The sequence below is a fragment of the Muntiacus reevesi genome, chromosome 9 (genome assembly GCF_963930625.1).
Source record: "Muntiacus reevesi chromosome 9, mMunRee1.1, whole genome shotgun sequence".
Lineage (NCBI taxonomy): Eukaryota > Metazoa > Chordata > Mammalia > Artiodactyla > Cervidae > Muntiacus > Muntiacus reevesi.
Genome location: NC_089257.1, coordinates 24,895,983 through 24,914,023, shown reverse-complemented (window position 1 = coordinate 24,914,023; position 18,041 = coordinate 24,895,983). Strand labels below are relative to the sequence as shown.

Genomic DNA, 18,041 nt, shown 5'->3' with positions numbered 1-18,041 from the left:
ATCCAGGTAATACAGAACATTATGTTAGCTGAAGCCCTGAGTGGAAGGTAAAGGCTTAAACACAGGCCCAGAATAAATACATTGTTTAGGTACAAAGATAGGGCTTGTAAGAATCCAGGAAGATTAGGGTGGAGAAACAATAAAGAGTGGGGGAAATAATTTTTGCAATTTCCAAACCCAAATGGAATAGGGTACAAAAGTTTAAACTCTTCTTTAATCCACTTGGGAAGGCTAGCGTGATTCTTGAAATGGGAAAAAAGATAAATTAGGAGGGGTTCTTAGGTGGCGCTAGTGGTAAAGAACTAGCCTGCCGTTGCAGGAGACATAAGAGACTTGGGTTCGATCCCTGGGTCGGAAAGATCCCCTAGAGGAAGAAACGACTACCCACTCCAGTATTTTTGCCCGGAGAATCCATGGACAGAGGAGCCTGGTGGGCTACAGTCCATAGGGTCACAAAAAGTCGGGCATGACTGGAGCAACCTTAGCATGCAACATGCAAGTAGTGAGGGACAGTTCCCATATATTGCTTTGAAGGTGAAATTGGAGCCAGTATCCAGAGGGGCTTTGAACAAGAGGAGCTGAACTCCAGTAAGAAGATGGGAGAGATGGGGAGAGGATGATGTCTTTAGGTGAGAAGGTCATTAGAGGTTGCATTTTGAATTTGGCCAGCTCTTGGAAGAGAGGCCTTATGTACAGAGTCTATGGGCCCAGAACGCTCCCACTGCGCTACTCTGCTACACAGAGTCTATGAACACTGGGGTGGCCTAACGCTTCCCTTGGCTGCTGAGAAGGGACAGAAAAAGTTGGCATAGTCTGGGGGCTTCTGGGAGGACCCCTGGCTTTTCCAGGCTGCCTTCTGTGGGGTTACCCACCAGCCAGCGGTTACCTTCCAGCCGCTTTGCTGTGCTTAATCTCCTTGGCAATTACTTGAATTTTATGCAATTATTTGAATATTTTTATTGGACTTTCCTCTAATTTTGTGAAGATAAATGGAGAAATGAGTCTTGAAATGGATATCCATAAATCTTAATATAAGTGAGAGAAAGATGGAAATCTGTGGACATGCTGAAACAGCAACTCTTTAGCCTCGTCGGACGAGGTTATGACATGTTCAACTGTTAAAGAAGGAACATGTATGTACGAAATGCTGCAAATGTATCACCCAAAGATGGGCTCCAAAAATGAGATGTAGTTAGGGATTTTATCATCTGGTGCTCTATGGGAACAGAACTCCCCCTTATAACACGTCAGTGTCTTGTTCCACATGTGTACATGTTTTTGGAAACCCATTATGGATGAAATTGGGTGCCTAGGCTGGGAATGGCAGGAGACGGGTTTAGGGAACCAATGTGAGAAGGGATGGAAGACAGAGGTAGACGCTGGGCACATGAAAACATCCAGCACTTCAGTGGCCTGAGAAGTAAAGACAGGTGGGAGGGCTGAGGAGTGTTTGTTAGACTTGGAAAGCAGCAGGGGGCCTTTCTTGGAGTCTGTTCTACAACTAAAGGAAGACAAAAATAACTATCATAGTAACAAAAGCTAATTTTTTCCAACATTTGTATGTCAGGCATTGTTCTAAGCTGTTGGTTCTCCACTGCATTTTCAGCATCACCTGAGAAAGTGTCAGATAAACAAATCCTCAGGCCCCCCCATCAGACTAACTGAATCAGAGACTGTGGGGCTGCGGCCCAGCAGTCTGTGTTTTAGCAAGTCCTCAGTGATTCTCGTGTGCGCTCAAGTCTTGAGAACTGATCTGAGAACCATTCCTGCAGTCATGCAGTCTTCCTGGCAGCTGATGAGAACATTGTCATTGTCATTGTTTAGCACGTACTGCAGCTGAACCTGGGGAAAGAGAGGTTACCCACTATCATGCAGCTTGTAAAAGACAGCGTGCATGCTAAGCCGCTTCAGTCGTGTCCGACTCTTTGTGACCCCATGGACTGTAGCCCGCCAGGCCCCTCTGTCCATGGAATTTTCCAGGCAAGAATACTGGAGTGGGTTGCCATGCCCTCCTCCAGGGGATCTTCCCGACCCAGGGATCATACCCTGCGTCTATTATATCTCCTGCATCTGCAGGCTGGTTCTCTACCACTAGCGCCACCTGGGAAGCCCAGTAAAAGGTAGAGCATAGATCAAATCCAGGCCATCTGGACATGGGAAAAAATCTTTTGGATTATATACTTTAAGCGTTAAAAATGCCCTGAAGACATCCCCTGAAAACCCCGGAGAAGAGAAATTTCAGTGCTTTTAAATTTTATATTTTCAGTATGTAGCAAAACAGACATGGGACTATTTTCCTGCTTCCTAATAAAATAACTTGAAAAAAGCCCCAATTCACCCTTTCAGTGAATTTTACCAGCGACATGATGCTAAGTGAAGAATTAGCATTTGTACAAAGTTTTATTTTTTTATTTTATTTTTTTTGTACCAAGTTTTAAATTGTCTTCAGCTTCCATCTGGGGCTTTCTCTCTGGTCTCGTCACTCCTACACATTGGTTTATTAAGAACTCTCTGGGCCTGGGGGTGAGTTTTGTTTATAAGACTTTTTATTGCTTATCTAGGAAGACATCCAGGTTCACAGGAAATGTAGACATCCTTAGAGATGATGGCTGTACTTTCAAAGTCACAAAAGGGGAAAAAAATGGAGGTGGCCCATGAATCCATCATTGGCTTGATGCCAGTGACAACAACCTCTGCAGACATTGCTGTCCCTGGAAACAAATGCCTGGACTAGAATTATTGGTTAATACAAGTTCTTGGTAGGCAGAGCGACATACTGCCAAATCCTTCTGGGGTAGGAAAGAATGTCTTATCTGGGAATAGAATCCATCTGGGAGCCAGGTGTATGCCTTGCTGGATATAGAATGTGGTTGGGAAGATCCCCTGGAGGAGGGCATGGCAACCCACTCCAGTATTCTTGCTTGGAGAATCCCATGGACAGAGGAACCTGGCTACAGTCCATGGGGTCTCACAGAGTTGGACACGACTGAAGCGACCTAGCACTGCAGAGAGGGAGGCCCCAGGAAAGCCCTTTTGGAGAGGCAGAAGTTGAGAAGCTGTAGCAGGATTGGGCAGCAGCAGTGACCCAGACGAATGAAAGTTTTGGTGGAACCCAATTATAGCCTGAAATTGTCAAGCCAACCTCCCCACCGTATCTGAACCAGATGGATCTCAGCTATTTTCCTTTGTGGGCAAGGGCATTAAAAACCTCTCCAACTGACAGGGCAGGAGAGTGTGATACCTAAAAACACCAGCCTTTCTGCCAGGAAGGTCTGAGTGCTGGTCCTTGCCAGAACACTTTCTGGCTGTGTGACTGTAGGCATGTTACCTAGCCTCTCTGAAACTCAGTTTTCTTAGTGATAATCTAGCTGTAATCACAGTACCTACTTCAAAAGATCGTTGCCAGTCGCTAGAGGAGATGACATATATCAAGTGCTTTGTATAATACAAAGTGAGCCACCAAGGAATGATAGCTGTTCACCTTAGTATTTTTTTTTAACCATCGTTGAGGAAGTAAAACAGAGTCATATGCTGAGGGAAAGATTTGGGCTTTGGATTCCAATGAAACTGGATGCAAGTTCTGGTCTCACATTTGCTAGTTGCTTCTCTAAACCTCAGGCTTTCCTGATAGCTCAGTTGGTAAAGAATCTTCCTGCAATGCAGGAGACCCTGTTTTGATTCCAGGGTCAGACAGATCTGCTGAAGAAGGGATAGGCTACTCTCTCCAATATTCTTGGGCTTCTCTTGTGGCTTAGTTGGTAAAGAATCCACTTGCAGTGCAGGAGAACTGGGTTCAATCCCTGGGTTGGGAAGATCCCCTGGAGAACGGAAAGGCTAGCCACTCCAATATTCTGACCTGGAGAATTCCATGGACTGTATAGTCCATGGGGTTGCAAAGAGTTAGACACGACAGAGCGACTTTGACTTTCACTTCTCTGAGCCTCAGTTTCTCCTTCTGTATAAAGGGCATCAGTTTGTGGCAATGGTAAAGTGAGATCATGCATTCTAAGGTACAATACAGTGTCTGACAAAGAGTAAAAACCAGCGTTATCCCTACTGTCATCCTTTCTCTTCTTGCTGTCATCATCACTGCTAAAGCACTAGAAGCAATGGGTGGTCAGCAGCCTTAAGCATTTACAGAGCTCCTACCTTGTGTGGGAGGAGCATCATTCACCCCAACTCCTAGCTTGTTGGGTCTTCATATTCCTGAGTCCTTCTGGCCGGGCCAGGGAGCAGCCCTGCAGTTGTCACAGGCCCACTCTCTCCTCTGTCCTCCCCAACTCCTTCTGCCCACCCTCCAGGATTACCCAGGATGAGCTCAATCTTTTCAACCCACTGAAGAGTGCGTAGTTTTGGATACTTTTCCACAGACATCCTTGTGTTTTTTGTTTTGTTTTGTTTTGGTGTTTTTTTCCTTGGAGCGTTGTCCTTCCACTGGCAGCCCATTTTCAGCATCTTCTTAAACACAGGTCAGCTGGTTTTTTCTTTCCTTCTGGATCCTCTGCCACTTCATTAGAGGGCTATGTATTCCCTGTCCAAGTTCATTTATGGGGGCTGCATTAAGTAACAACTGGCCCATTTCCTAGGTGGCTGCTATTGAATATAACTGGTTTTTTGGCTCAAAGCCTTTGGGTTGGGGGGTGATGGGGTTGGTGCCATTGGGCAGGGAGTGGGACAAGAGGAAAGTCGGGGTCTTCTCCAGCTCTGTTCCCGTACAGACTTTCTCGGCGCCTTCTAGAGTCAGGTGTTTATCTGGGGCTGGGAATACTGGCAGGTGAGGCCAGGGGGAACAGACGCTTAGAAAGACAAGATAGCTCTCAGAATCCAGGCTGTTTTTCTCTTCTTTTTTCTTTAAGTCTCAGCCATTTTAAGCTGCACAGATGTCCAGTAGGCGTGTCCTTAGGTGAAGTGATCAGCAGACAGGGTGGGCTCCGTCATCAGCAGGTGCAGAATGCAAATGTGGTTGCCAGCAGGGTGTGGAAGGCTCTTCCCTTCCCATAGACCTGCAGCTGCAACCCACTATGGACAGGGGACCCCCAAGAGTTGCAGCCTTCATGGTCTCAGTGCACAGATCAGGGGTGGTCAAGAGGCCCCCACTAAGTCACTAGCACTCGAGCCAGAGCTCTGCCAGCCCAGGGCAGGGAGATCTGCCGCCTGGCTTTCTGCAAGATGCTGTAAGGCACTAGGGCCTGGGTGCCCACCGACACGACCCTGTCATCGCCTTAGGAGTAGGATGACAGCAGTGGTGGGGCAGGGCAGGGAGATGGGCGGGGGCTGGGGAGCAGGGACCTAAAAACCCCTCCTGGGGTGGCTGTAGGAGACAGACCACAAGTGAGCTGAAGTCCAGCCCCTGGGGTGAGCTCCACTGCGCTGTCAGCCTTCTCTTAAAAAAGCACAGATTCAAAAATAAAAATATTACGAAGTGAGGAAGGCAACTGCAGAGCATAAGCCCTTTCAAAGCACTGGGACCTTAGGATTACAGGGCCCTTTGGATTGAAGGGGGCCTGGTTGATTACAGTTCCCAGGAGAGCAAGTGATTGGCTCCGTTGGAGACTCAGGTGGGGCGGAGGGTGGGCACCCGGCCAGTCAGTGCAGCCAGAGATGCAGGCTGGTTCGAAAGGTTCGACCATGCAAGAGGGGGCAGAGTGCCACTGAGTAGGTGGCGGGCGATTCTCCAGTGAAGCAGGACTGAGGGCCAGGCTGGCCCAAAAGATCCGAAGTCACTTAGCACGTGCCAAATAAAAGATGGAGACTGTACTTCTAGCTGCGATTTATTCAACTGTAAAATAAGAGCAAAATCTACAAAGCCTAGGAGTAAAAAAACCTTTCTTTAAGATGCTTTTGAAAGGTGCTTTAGCTTCTTGGAAAATGGGTCCAACCTAAAAAATTATTGAAGCTATGTGTGACCATTTGATTCAGACCACAGGGCTAGGGAGAGGTGAGAAGGACTAGATGATTCTGAAGACTCCTTCTCACCTCAGGTTTTTGTTACTCTTATTTTGGTCTAAGGTACAGAATTTCTATGCTGTGTATCATGAGACATTTAAAAAAAGAATATTTCCTTTTCCATTTCTTCCATAATACACAAATAACTTTCTTACTTTGAAAAAAACGTCCCTGAAATGTCTCCTTGTAGGGGGAGGACCTGAAAAAGAGCAGGAAGGAGAGCCTATGCCATTTTTAAAGTTTGTCTCTTAAGATGCAAAGTAGTTTTCATCAAAGGAAGAAAATGCCATTCGTAAAATAAGAGCAAAATGTACAAATGCCTACGGGTATTAGGATTTTGGCTTCCCAGGTGGCTCAGTGGTAAAGACTCCACCTGCCAATGCAGGAGACTTGGGTTCAATCCCTGGGTTAGGAGGATTCCCTGGAGTAGGAAATGGCAACTCATTCCAGTATTTATGCTTGGAAAATTCTATGGACAGAGAAGCCTGGTGGGCTACAGTCCATCGGGTTGCAATGAGTAGGACACGACTGAGCACACAGCTTATTGTGTATTAGAATTTTAGGGACTTACATCACTTTCTCTCTTCTTAAAACCATTCTGTCTCTTAACTTGATTTCTTAAAAGCAAAAATGGTCTGTAACATCCAAACAGGCAATATGTACTCAGTGAATATTTATTAGCTTCTACCATGTTTTAAGCATCGTTCTCCAAGTCAGGTAACCTAAATTACATGGTCCTCACCCATGAGAACCTAAAACCCTGACACATGGGATATATTGACTCTCATTGACTCATGATATAACCTGGACTAGGCTTTTATTTCTCTCGGTGCCTTGGACAACCCCCACCTATAAAATGTAAATAATTACAGTGCAGGAACATAGTTATGAAACCTGCATCACAGGGAGGAGTCTCTCGTACATTTGGAGGTAAATCTCAGCAACTTGAAATTGAGGAGGATTTGTGGCTATTTTGGAAGAAGGCTGGGGTATCCGTGTTGGCAGTGGAGGTAGTGATGGAGAGCAAGGCATTGGGACTCCTTGCACAGAGTACCGGGGGACATCCTAAGGCCATCCTCCGGGCCAGTGAAAGGGACCAGGGCAGACTTCAGGCCTGAATTGGGACATTTGCTCAGAGCCATTTGCTGGGGTTGCATCTGGAAACACCTGTGCCATCCATTCCCGCCCAGCTAAGTTGGCACAAAGCCCTGATTTTGATCATCTCAGTTTGGTGCTGTGGTGTTTTTCTTGCTTCTGGGATTCGTGTGCTTGGTGGAAGGTAGAAACACACAGTTTCACCTTCATTACTTGTCTGTTCTGTAATTCCTAGGAAAGGAATTGACCTTTTCCCCTTTAATAGAGTTGGTGGACTCCTATAGGACATCACTGTAACTTTGAGTTGGGGTTCCATCTTGAAACTAAATGGTGGCTAATTACTTTTCAAATTAGGTTATAGCTTGGAAATTTTAATTGGGTCTATAAAATTCCATATATATGTATTAGTCACAGGAATGTGATAGTGCCTTTGATAAACTACTTTAATATGTTTGATGTAGGTCTATTCATTATTGAATCTCTTTACCCGCCTGTCCTTGTGTGAAGATAGTTGGGCTAAGAGAGCAACTATTGTCGTCAATGCCCATTACCACTGATTACTCTGTGTGTGTGTGTGTGTGCGCGTGTGTGCGCGTGCATGTTTGTGTGAATGTGTGTGTGTATTTAATCTTTTGGCTGTGCCGCACATCATGTGGAATCTTAGTTCCCCAACCAGGGATCGAACCCACGCCCACTGCATTGGCAGCTCGGAGTCTTAACCACTGGCCCACCAGGGAAGTCCCCGTGTGTATATTTATAATGATTATTATAAGAACTTTATGATATTGCTGGCGTGATGCTATTTTACAGATGAGGGGCTCAGGACTCAGGAAAGGAAGCCCAAGATCACACAGCTAGAAAGTGGCTGAGCTGGACTTGAACACCTGTCTGATCTTTCCTCTCTGCCATGTACGCTCTCACCATCATGGTAACAGGGTTTTTAGGGTTTTCTAAAGGAGAACACCAAGAAATGCATAGGTTTTTGATAGGATATATACCACTGTGGATCCCCCATGCCATAAGCATAGGCCTTTGATCATCTAAAGATGTGAGGTAAGTGGTGAGGCATCTCTGAGATTCTGTGACCTTTGGAAAAGCTGCCTGCATTATGTGGGACCAGCTGTACCCTTTTGAGGGAAGAAGGGGATCTGGGTGGGAAGACCTGCTGAAAGGCAGCAAGGCAGAGTAGAAAGAACATGGCTGGTGGAGCCAGGAAGATTGAGTCTGTCTCCTGTGGGCAAGTCTACCCTGACTATCATTAAAGTCAGGGGGTAATAGCACCAACTCGATCAGATTATTGGGAAGGTCAGAATTAGTTGAGACGAAGAATAAATATCCTGTGATATCTGCAAAACACCCAACAGTTGTTCGTTGCATTTGCAAAGGGATTTCATCTTACCCTTTCTTCCCACAGCTCTCTCATGTGCACACTCACTGAGGAACACATCCTCACTGCTGCTTAAAATTTTGCAGGCAGTCTCTTTCATGCAAGCTTGAGAAACCGTCAGCTTGTATAAAAAGTCTATCATTTCTGCATAATTTCCCACTGCCTCCACGCTCCACTTTCTGAGTTGATATGAAGGGCTCAAAGGATGTTGGATGTCCACCCTAGTCCTTCCAGACAGTCCAGCCAAGCTTGTGGTCACATCTTCCCTGGTTGGAGAGATGGGAATGCTGGTTGGGTTTGGCTTTCGTCTCCTTCCTCTGTGACGGGCTGCCTCGCTGACTCCTCCCGAAGCCTCAGCCTTCCTAGAGGACCGAAGGCTTCTTTAGCCTGGAGGTATGACAGTGTCCAAGTGCCTAGAACTCCACACCTTCACCCGCCTGGAGTGGACAAGGGTTAGTCACGCAGTGAAGTCTTGTGTCCTCTGTTCTCTTCCGGCAGAACCAGCTTCTAGCAAAAGGACTGCTGTTCGTGGAGGAGAAGATCAAGCTGTGTGAAGGCAAGTACAAGGCAGCCCCCGTCTGGCGGGAACTCTGACTCAGCCTTTGATGCTTGGACAGCTGAAATGAGTCTGTCTGAGCGAGGCAGGCTCCAAGCACGTGAGTCACCCCACCGCCTCTTCTCCAGCTAGGCGGCAGCGTTTCAGTTTGAGTCAGCCACTCCTGCGGTGCAAGTCAGACTGTTTGAGAAACGAGGGGGAATGAGGGTGGCCTCTTGGGAGACCCCGTTAAGGGCTGGGTTTCACAGGATGCTGCCAGGGGTCACCTTTGAAGGAATACATTACATTGTAGATCCTGTTCCCTCTGGTCTGATCCAGGCTGTTTCCTATTGACCTTTGTACTGTTTCTCAGGGCTTCCCTGGTGGCTCAGATGGTAAAGAATCCACCTGCAATGTGGGAGACCTGGTTGGATCCCTGGTTTGGATCCCTGGGTTGGGAAGATCCCCTGGAGAAGGGAACAGCTACCCACTCCAGTATTCTGGCCTGGAGAATTGCATGGACAGAGGAGCCTGGCAGGCTGCAGTCCATGGGGTCACAAAGAGTCGGACACGACTCAGCAGACTTTCAGTTTCTTCGGGTCGTATCTGTCAGGTGGTCCACTCATTTGAGGGACACTAAGCAGGCACCCACTCAGTGGGGTAAGATTTAAGAAGCAAAGGAACATTTTCCCAGCCTTAAAAGATTCTAGAGTCTAACTGATAGAAAGGCATTGAATGGAGCTGGGAGCTGGGACGAAGGCAAGAGTTGGCCGATAGACCCCTTGACTCCACTGACGGTTACTGTCAGCTCCCATCAACGTGGATCGTGACTGTAGCTTGCCACCTACTTCTTGGGTGACTTTTGGTGAGTTTCTCGCCTCTTTGAGTCTTGATTTTTCCAATAATTTTTAAAATGATAAAATGGAGCTAGGGATTATAGGGGATGTAAGGAGTAGAACCAGCATAGCGCTGTCCCTGGCACATAGTAGGTATGCACACTGGTTCCTTCTTTTTTTCCTACTCCAGCCTCAAGACTTCTATCTGTTGGTCAAGTTTACTTCTAGATTCAGACGCATTAGGCAGTAGACCATCCCTTTTTCTCTTCCCCTTCTCTGGGAAAGACACCTGTGTACCGTGTCGTGTCTTCTAGAAAGACAAAGTAGGAAGAAAAATGAGAAACTGACCCTGGAAAGTCCCAGGGCCTGGCTTGGGCCAGTGAGTGCTCACCAAAACTTTGCAAAAACCAGAGGTTCCAAATTAACCTGTCTACTCAGGAGTTGACTGAACCTGAAGCCTTGCTTCCCTCGAATGCAATTACATTGAGAGCTTCATGGCCTTTTTGCATTTTGGAGTGGGGCTAGTACCCAGGCATGAAAGGGGGGTGGCTTCCAGGTCTTCGACCACATTGTAAGTCATTTGGAGAGTTATTTCATGCTCCTGGAAATGTGGATAACAGAGTTAGAACAAGATCCTGAGCAAAACCAGACATTCAAGGGACCTTAAAAGGGAAAGTTGATGGTCTCTCGCCCAGGTGACACTCAACACAGCTACATTCAGAGTGAAAATTCAGGCACAGAGCTTGACAGGAGAAACAAGGGCATCCAAGTGTCTGTGTTTCTGCTCCGAAGTGCGACTGGAGGGCAGTGGGCCAGGATGTCTTGTTGGGTCCCTTCTTGTCCTGGGGGTGAGGTGGCAGGGTCCTTTCTGCACAGTGAAGGCGCTCTTACATCTTCAACCAGAACATCTCTACATGTTAATTTTGTATGTTCTAACTCCAAGAAAGATTTTATTTGGATGAAAGTGTTTTGCTATAAAATCAAGTTTGGAATCCATCATTGAATAACCTGTACTTTATCAACCTGGCTTGTACTCGTCCACCCTGACTGATGGTTGCAGAAGGGACAGAGGCAGCCCCTAGCTCTGTGGTTCTCTTTTGTAGGCAGAATATGCCTTGTTAGTTTCAGTAATCTTTTCTAGAGCTTTAGTGACCTTGGAAGAATTTCTCAGACTTATTCTGTATACCTCTGGTGATCTAAACCTCTGTGGCAATTAGGGGACAGTTTTTAATAAGATAGTTTTTAATAGAAGCTTCCATCCAGACCCCTTTCATCGTTGTAGAGGACTAAGCCCTTGACTTGGGGGCTGTTCTTGGAGGTGGAGTCACCTTGTCCCATTAACTCTTTCCTCCCCAGGCTACTCTGTTTAGCTTGTCTCTCTGATGTTTTTCTCTGAACACTTTCCAAAACCTCCATTCCTCTCTGAAGTTTGCAGCCAACAATTAGACCCAGGTTCCCAGGAGAGGCACCTTGCTGTTGCCAGGTTGAATGATGACTGCAGGTGCCATGAGTATTCCGTCTTGGAGGTGAAGGGAGAAAGTAGGAGCAGCACTGAGCAGCTTTTCTGTCCCATCCTTCTAGTCGGCAGGGCCTCTGCTTGTCTCTGTGATGGAAGGCTCAGGGTAAGGGCTGTCAGTAAAGGAGCTGGCGCAGCCTTTTCTCCTTTGAGACATTCTGTCCAAGTGTTGGGGTTCACGTTGGTTTTAGGCACCAGCATGACCTAATGTTTCAGACTGTCCTCTTGATTTCCTGGCTCCTCCCTGCAGTGAACTAGCAAACCTGCCTTTGAAAAGAGGATGGTGACTGATTGATTCATTCAGACATTTATTGATTATTTACTATACCAGGTAATTTGCTAGGTGCCGAGAACACAGTGGTGAGCAAAACTTCATAGGATTACGAGTCCTGAAGGTGCTCACAACCTGGTAGTGGAGACATGTATTAATCAAATCACCACCAATATAAAACCATAACTGAGACAAGTACTAAGAATACAATCCATAACAGGGGAGTTTGACCAATGGGGGAGACTTTCCTGTGGAAGTGATGCTAGAGTTGAAACTATGAAGAAGACGAACACTTCATCAGTTTATGAAGATAAACAGATGTAGGTTAGGCAAAGAGAGAAGGCAGAGAATAGTCTCGACAAAGGAACTAGCATGTGCAAAAGCCCTGTGGCATGGAGGAAGGATGGTGAGTGTAAGGGACTAAAATAAAATTCACGTAGAAGGGGAATTCAGAAGAGGATGAAGATACAGAAGCAGGAAACAGACTCTCCCCAGCCGGGTTGCCATGGTGTGGTTTTCTTTGTCTAAGAGCAAAGGAAAATGTTGGAGCTGACTGTTAAGTCCTGCCTGCCCTGTCCTGTCCCATATTTGGGTTAAAAAGTAACCTCCTCCCACTCACCAGCCCTGACATTTACAAAAACCTATACACTCAATACTTCCCATTCATTCAATCAAAGATTTCCAAACAGTGAGTTACCAATGTGTCTGGCACCATGCTAAGCACTGGAAATAGAAAGGTGAGCAGGAAGACAAGGCCGGTGCCCTTATTCCCGTTTTAGTGGAGGAGACAGAAGTGAATGAGTGATTCCAACAGAGTGTAATTAGTTCTTGGCTAATTACAAAGGAGAGTAGAAGGTGTTATGGATTTGCATTCTGGTGTATTTCACTCTGACCTTTTAAAATCGGCACATCTTTGGTCCTGCCAGCTAAAGTCATGGCTTCATTCTGTTCTCTCTCCCAGCCACTGCTTTGGTTGTCCGTTAAACTAATAGATGGACATCGCTAAGTGAATCTTTCAAGATCTGTTCAGTGGATCTGGCAACGTATTGCCAGACGCATCTCTCAGTGTCTAATCTTGGCTGACCCAGTTTCCCTGCCTCAGCTGGGCAGAGACAGTGCCCAGTCAGCTCTGTTATCTAGGTCATTAAACAGCAGCCGCCGTGCAGACTCCCCTCTGCCAGTGCCTGCCTTTCCTGCAGGTGCAAAGTTCCTCAAACAGCCTTCCGGTGGTGTTGGGTGACCTGTGTCCATCTAGCCTGGGGGGAGCACTTGGCCAGGACTCGGGCTTCCTGATCACGGGGGTGTGGATAGACGCGGCGTCAGGAGGTGGCTGTGTTTTGCAGGTGACCATTCAGAGAGTAATGCCCTTCCGGTTACAGTGGGTGGAGGTGATAGTTTCTGAGTCCTCTTTCCATCTTTCTCAAGTGATAGCTCAAATCTAGACTGAAAAGTCAGTGTCTTAGTGATTGCAAAAAAAAAAAAAAAAGATAATATATAACTGTCCACTTGATCTTGCTGGAGTCTATTGACAAGAACATGAGTTCTGGAACCCCAGCTTGGCCTTCTACCTATGTTCCTTTGAGCCCAGATACCTGGCATGTCTGAGCTGTAAAGCAGGGTAATAGCGTCCGTTCATGAGATTGCTTATAGATAAATCGTCTAGCACAGGGCCTGATCATGTTGTAACCATTCTCATGATGACTGTAATTATTATGTGCTTTTCAAAATTCAGCTCCCTTTTGTGGATCAAGGGAGAGAAGGCATATTTGCATATTCTTGATCATCTTCCCATCCAATTCCATGTTTGCTGTGGTCACTTAGAGATCCAATGTAGGTGATGAGCTTTCCCCCACAACATCCCCGCCTGTGCTCCATTTGACTAGGAACTGCCTCCCAACCACTCCTGTGAGTAATGACCACATTCTTTTCTTTCTTTCTCCCCTCCCATCTTCTCGCCCTCATGTAGGTGAAAATCGCGTTGAGGTTCTGGCTGAAGTCTGGGACCACTTCTTCACTGAGACTCTCCCCACCCTGCAGGCCATATTCTATCCAGTTCAGGTCAGTCTCACTGGGGAACGACCTCCTGCCGGCCTGGGCAGTCTGTCTTACTCTTTGACGGTGTCCCCCTGGGGCCTGCCAGCGAATGGGGGAAAGCCAGGAGCCTGGGCACTGCCTGAGTTGGAATAGCACCTCGGACATCTTTGGAGGGCACTCTGTTCTATATTTAGCATCTGACCTCAAGCAGCAAGCAGTGCCTGCATACCTAGCAATTTGTAGGCTCTCCTTCCCCTCTTGGTTTTGAGTATGTCTGTATCTTCTTAGAGTGGTTTGTTGCTTCTTACTTTTCAGAAGTAAGGGAAGATGGGGGAAGGAGACTTTTTCCCCTTTTCTTTCCTTTTTTCCCCTCCCCACTTTCTTTGACGCACAGTTGTCTGGCAAGTTTCCTGTGACTCCCAAATTCCGGGAAAGGAGTAGTGTTCCTTGCTCTCTGTAAGCGATTTCCTGAAGACGAGAAGGCCCATGGTGTAGCAGAAAGAACTGCGGACTGGGAATCTGTAGTTGAGTATGGGCAAACTCGTTTCCCGTCTCTGAGCATGGCTGCGTTTCATCTCCTGCAGAATGAGGAGTTTAGAGTAGGAGACGAACAGCCTCTCTTCTGCTGCTTATTCCGCGAGCTCAGCTCATTTCTACCGTGTGCTGGTTTCCCTCCACCCTCCTGCAGGGGCCGAGAACAGGATTGGTCAGTGCCTGGTCAGAAGGGACACGCCCTCAGGCCGACTAACCAATAGATGTTCTTCTCCAAAGTGCACGTGTCTGTCGTACGCTTCCGTTGCTGTGTGCTCACAGTTGCTCTTCCCATTGGGGTTAAGGTTTCGGATGTAATCAGGTTAGATTAGATGTGAAGCCATTGGTAGCAAATACCTTGTACCGGAAGTAAGGGCCCACGGGCTTTGTTTGCTCTGAATGCTGTTTTAAAGGAATTCTGGATTCTTTTAAATACATGTCAAATATTTTAAAATCAGGAGATTATACCTTTAGAGTCCCATTTTCCAATTCCAGTTTGCCCCTAACAATTCCAGTAGAAACGTGTGGCCTGCAGACCACTGCTCTTTCCATCCCATCCTTGGCTCCCCGCTGTGCCCCCACGAGAGGATTTATAGCTTTTCTTTGGATGGTTCACCTTCTGTGTCTATAGACTTGTCCCTTTGGTGCAATACTCACTCCTTGGCCAGCAGTGGGTCTTAAGATGACACGCCTGGGAGGCAGGGTTGCCAGATAATGCAAATTGACCTGCAGGATGCTGAGTTAAATTTCAGGTGAACAATAAGCATTGCAGTATTTGGGACATACTTATACTAAAAAGTTATTCAAATGTAACTAGACAGCCTCTGGTTAATTTGGCAGCCCTAGTGGAGAAGGGGTATAGACGTAGGTCCCTCTTAGGACTGTGTAGGCAGGGAATTCCCAGATAGAGATACCCAGATGGGTATTTTCTTTTTTTGACCGTGCCTTAAAGCATGCAGGATCTTAGTTCCTTGACCAGGGGACCAGGGATCAAACCCTCGCCCCCTGCAGTGAAAGCTCAGAGACTTAATCATTGGACTGCCAGGGAATTCCCCACTAGATTGAGTTAGAGTGGGAAGTGAGGAAGCTGAGGGGCTTGCCTCTGGTATTAGAGGGTCAAGAAAGGCTCCCTTAGCCCCAGATTCAGGCAGGAGTCCAGTTGTGTGGATCTGAGGATGACACTGTCCTACTTCTCATAAAAAACTGTAAGATCTGGGACTTCCTTGGTAGTCCAGAGGCTAAGACTCCATGCTCCTGATGCAGGGGGCCAGGATTCAGTCCCTGGTCAGGGAACTAGATCCCTCATGCCGCAACTAAATGTTCACACGCATGCAGCAATGAAGAGTGAAGATTGTGTATGCTGTAACTAAGACCCAGAGCAGCTAAATAATTAAGTAAAAGAAAAAAAAATGTTTTTTTTTTAAGTATCTTTTAATTTCCATGGCTACAGTCACTGTCCACAGTGATTTTGGAGCCCAAGAAAATAAAATCTGTTACTGCGTCCAAAAAAAAAAAAAAAAGAAAGAAGGAAAGAAAAACTGCAAGATGTGGCAACATATGCTGTTGCCCCATCTACCTCTCCCGCCCACAATTTCCCAAGTGCTGCTTCTGATGCAGATACCCCACTTGGAGAACGCCTGGGCTCTCACTACTGGTAATAACACCCTCGGGGTGTCTGTTAGTCTAGACACTAACTTGCTGCATAAGTGTCTGCGTGAGACCTGCTTCCTCACTGGATAAAGGTGTTTGAGTGTGGAAACTTGCCTGCCTTTTTCTACCTTATAGAGTGAATGGAGTCCTGGAGAAGAAGCAAGGGCGTAGACACCTATGAGATAGGCAATCAGTGATGAGTGCTAAGATGTGGTGCAAAGAATAGAAATTGTAGGACCTTGGGAAAGGTGTGGGGACCACCGCCATTGGCAGTGGCCGGGGAAGGCAGTCACGAAGGAGTGGTTAGGGATTTCCCTGGTGGTCCGTGGTTAAGACTCCATGCTTCCACTGCAGGGGCATGGGTTCGATCTCTGGTCAGGGAACTGAGATCCTGCATATGTCAAGCAGCCAAAAAAAAAAAGAAAAGAAAAAAACTTTGAACTAAAAAAAATTTTAAGAGAAGGACTGGTTAAACTGAGGCTGTGAGGTGTGGGTGGGGTGTATCTCTTTGGGACTGGAGAGTAGGGGGCTGTGAGAATGGCAAAACCACTCCTGCCCGTGTTTCTGTAAACCCTAAGGAGTTATAGGAAGTGCAAAGTTTCCTTCAACCTTGATCAACTTGAGGAATGGGAGGCTACATCTCTTTGGGAGGATAACTTGATGATATCTCATCTTCTCTAAGACCAGCCAATTTGGGGCATGTGTGGTGTACGTATGTGCAAAGGAGAGTCTGGGAATGGACCCTCCTTTCCCTCTCTGTTTTGGGAGGCTTTAGGAGGTCTAGAATCAAATAGTTTATCTTTGAGATCCAGCTCTACCTTGAGTAAATTCCTGTCAGTCTGGGTATAGGGTTTTTCTTCTGTGGGTTGGGTTTTATAACAGTATCTATCTCAGAAGCGGTCATGACGATTAAATGTGTCATTTATATCTAGCATATTGAAAATCAAGCCCAGCACATGGTCAGAGGTAAGGGTCTTACCTAGCCTTACTAAGATAAGGATCAGCTCTTACGATTATCAGTCACTATTTTCATCCTCAGCCGCTATCTATGTGGTTGAACAAGTCCTTTTCTTCTACATTTTCAGTGATTTTTCTTCCTATGTTACCTGCGTTTGCAGAAGAGTCTTAACAGGTCCTGTATTTCCTTCTTTGCCTGACATATGATAGGTGCACAAGTATTTAATGGATGAAGCTGAGGACGCAGCCTTGAGTGTAGGGAGGCGCTGTCTTTCCTCTTGTTTCTCCTCCTCTTCCTCCTTCCTGACCACTCACAGCACAGCACGACCCTCAATATATGTGTCTTGTATCACCTTTGGGTCATTTAAGCAGCTTGAGCATTTCAACATTTACTTTTTTTATTGACGTATAATTGATTTACAGTATTAATTTACAATGATACAATATTAGTTGTATCAGTGATTCAATGTTTCTATAGAGTGCACTCCATTTGAAGTTATTGTAAGATACTGGCCATATTCCCTATGCTGTACAATATATCCTCGTAGCTTATTTATTTTATACCTAGTAGTTTGTGCCTATTCATCCTCTACCCCTATGTTACCCCTGCCCCCTTCCCTCTCCTCACTAGTAACCACTAGTTCATTCTCTATGAGTCTGTTTCTGTTATATTCATTAGTTTGTTTTGTAAGTGATAAGGTACAGCACTTGTCTTTATCTGTCTGACTGATTTCACCTAGCATAAATACCCTCCAGATTTATCCTTGTTGTTGCAAATGGCAAAATTCCATTCTTATTCTGGCTGAGTAGTATTCTGTTGTGTGTGTGTGACATCTTCTTTATCCCGCCACCTGCCTATGGTCATTTAGCTTGTTTCCATGTCTCAGCTATTGTAAATAACACTGCTATGAATATTGGGGTGCATGGATCTTTTCAAACCCATGAGTCATACCTTATCTTAAACAAAGCTTTCATTCTGAAGGAACAGGGGTCAAATATTCAACTCTTCAACAGCCCCCCTGGGCCTTGGAGGTGCTGGTCCCACCCCTCCAATCGTGGCCCCGGCTCCCACGTGATTGGTGGCAGATCCCACGCGCTCTCACCTCCCACCGCTGCCTCTTCTGTCCCGCCAGGGCCAGGAGCTGACCATCCGCCAGATTTCCCTGCTGGGCTTCCGCGACCTGGTGCTGCTGAAGGTGAAGCTGGAGGACTTGCTGCTGCTGGCGCAGCCCCAGCCGCCCTCGTCCATCGTCCAGATGTTGCTCATCCTGCAGGTGAGGCGG

At 46.5% G+C, this 18,041-nt stretch overlaps 1 protein-coding gene and 1 long non-coding RNA gene across 2 annotated transcripts in view; one reads left to right on the top strand and one right to left on the bottom strand.

Annotated features, from left to right (window-relative positions):
* The window catches only part of LOC136174394 (uncharacterized), a 1,095,937-nt gene that overhangs the window by 893,328 nt on the left and 184,568 nt on the right, over window positions 1–18,041 (bottom strand). The gene's annotated exons all lie outside the window — the stretch shown is intronic.
* Window positions 1–18,041, top strand: part of PRR5L (proline rich 5 like) — a 77,745-nt gene that overhangs the window by 44,152 nt on the left and 15,552 nt on the right. The window contains exons 5-7 of the mRNA XM_065944360.1: window positions 8,927–8,984; window positions 13,553–13,644; window positions 17,892–18,032. Coding sequence (XP_065800432.1) covers window positions 8,927–8,984; window positions 13,553–13,644; window positions 17,892–18,032 — 291 coding nt within the window. The remainder of the gene's footprint in view (window positions 1–8,926; window positions 8,985–13,552; window positions 13,645–17,891; window positions 18,033–18,041) is intronic.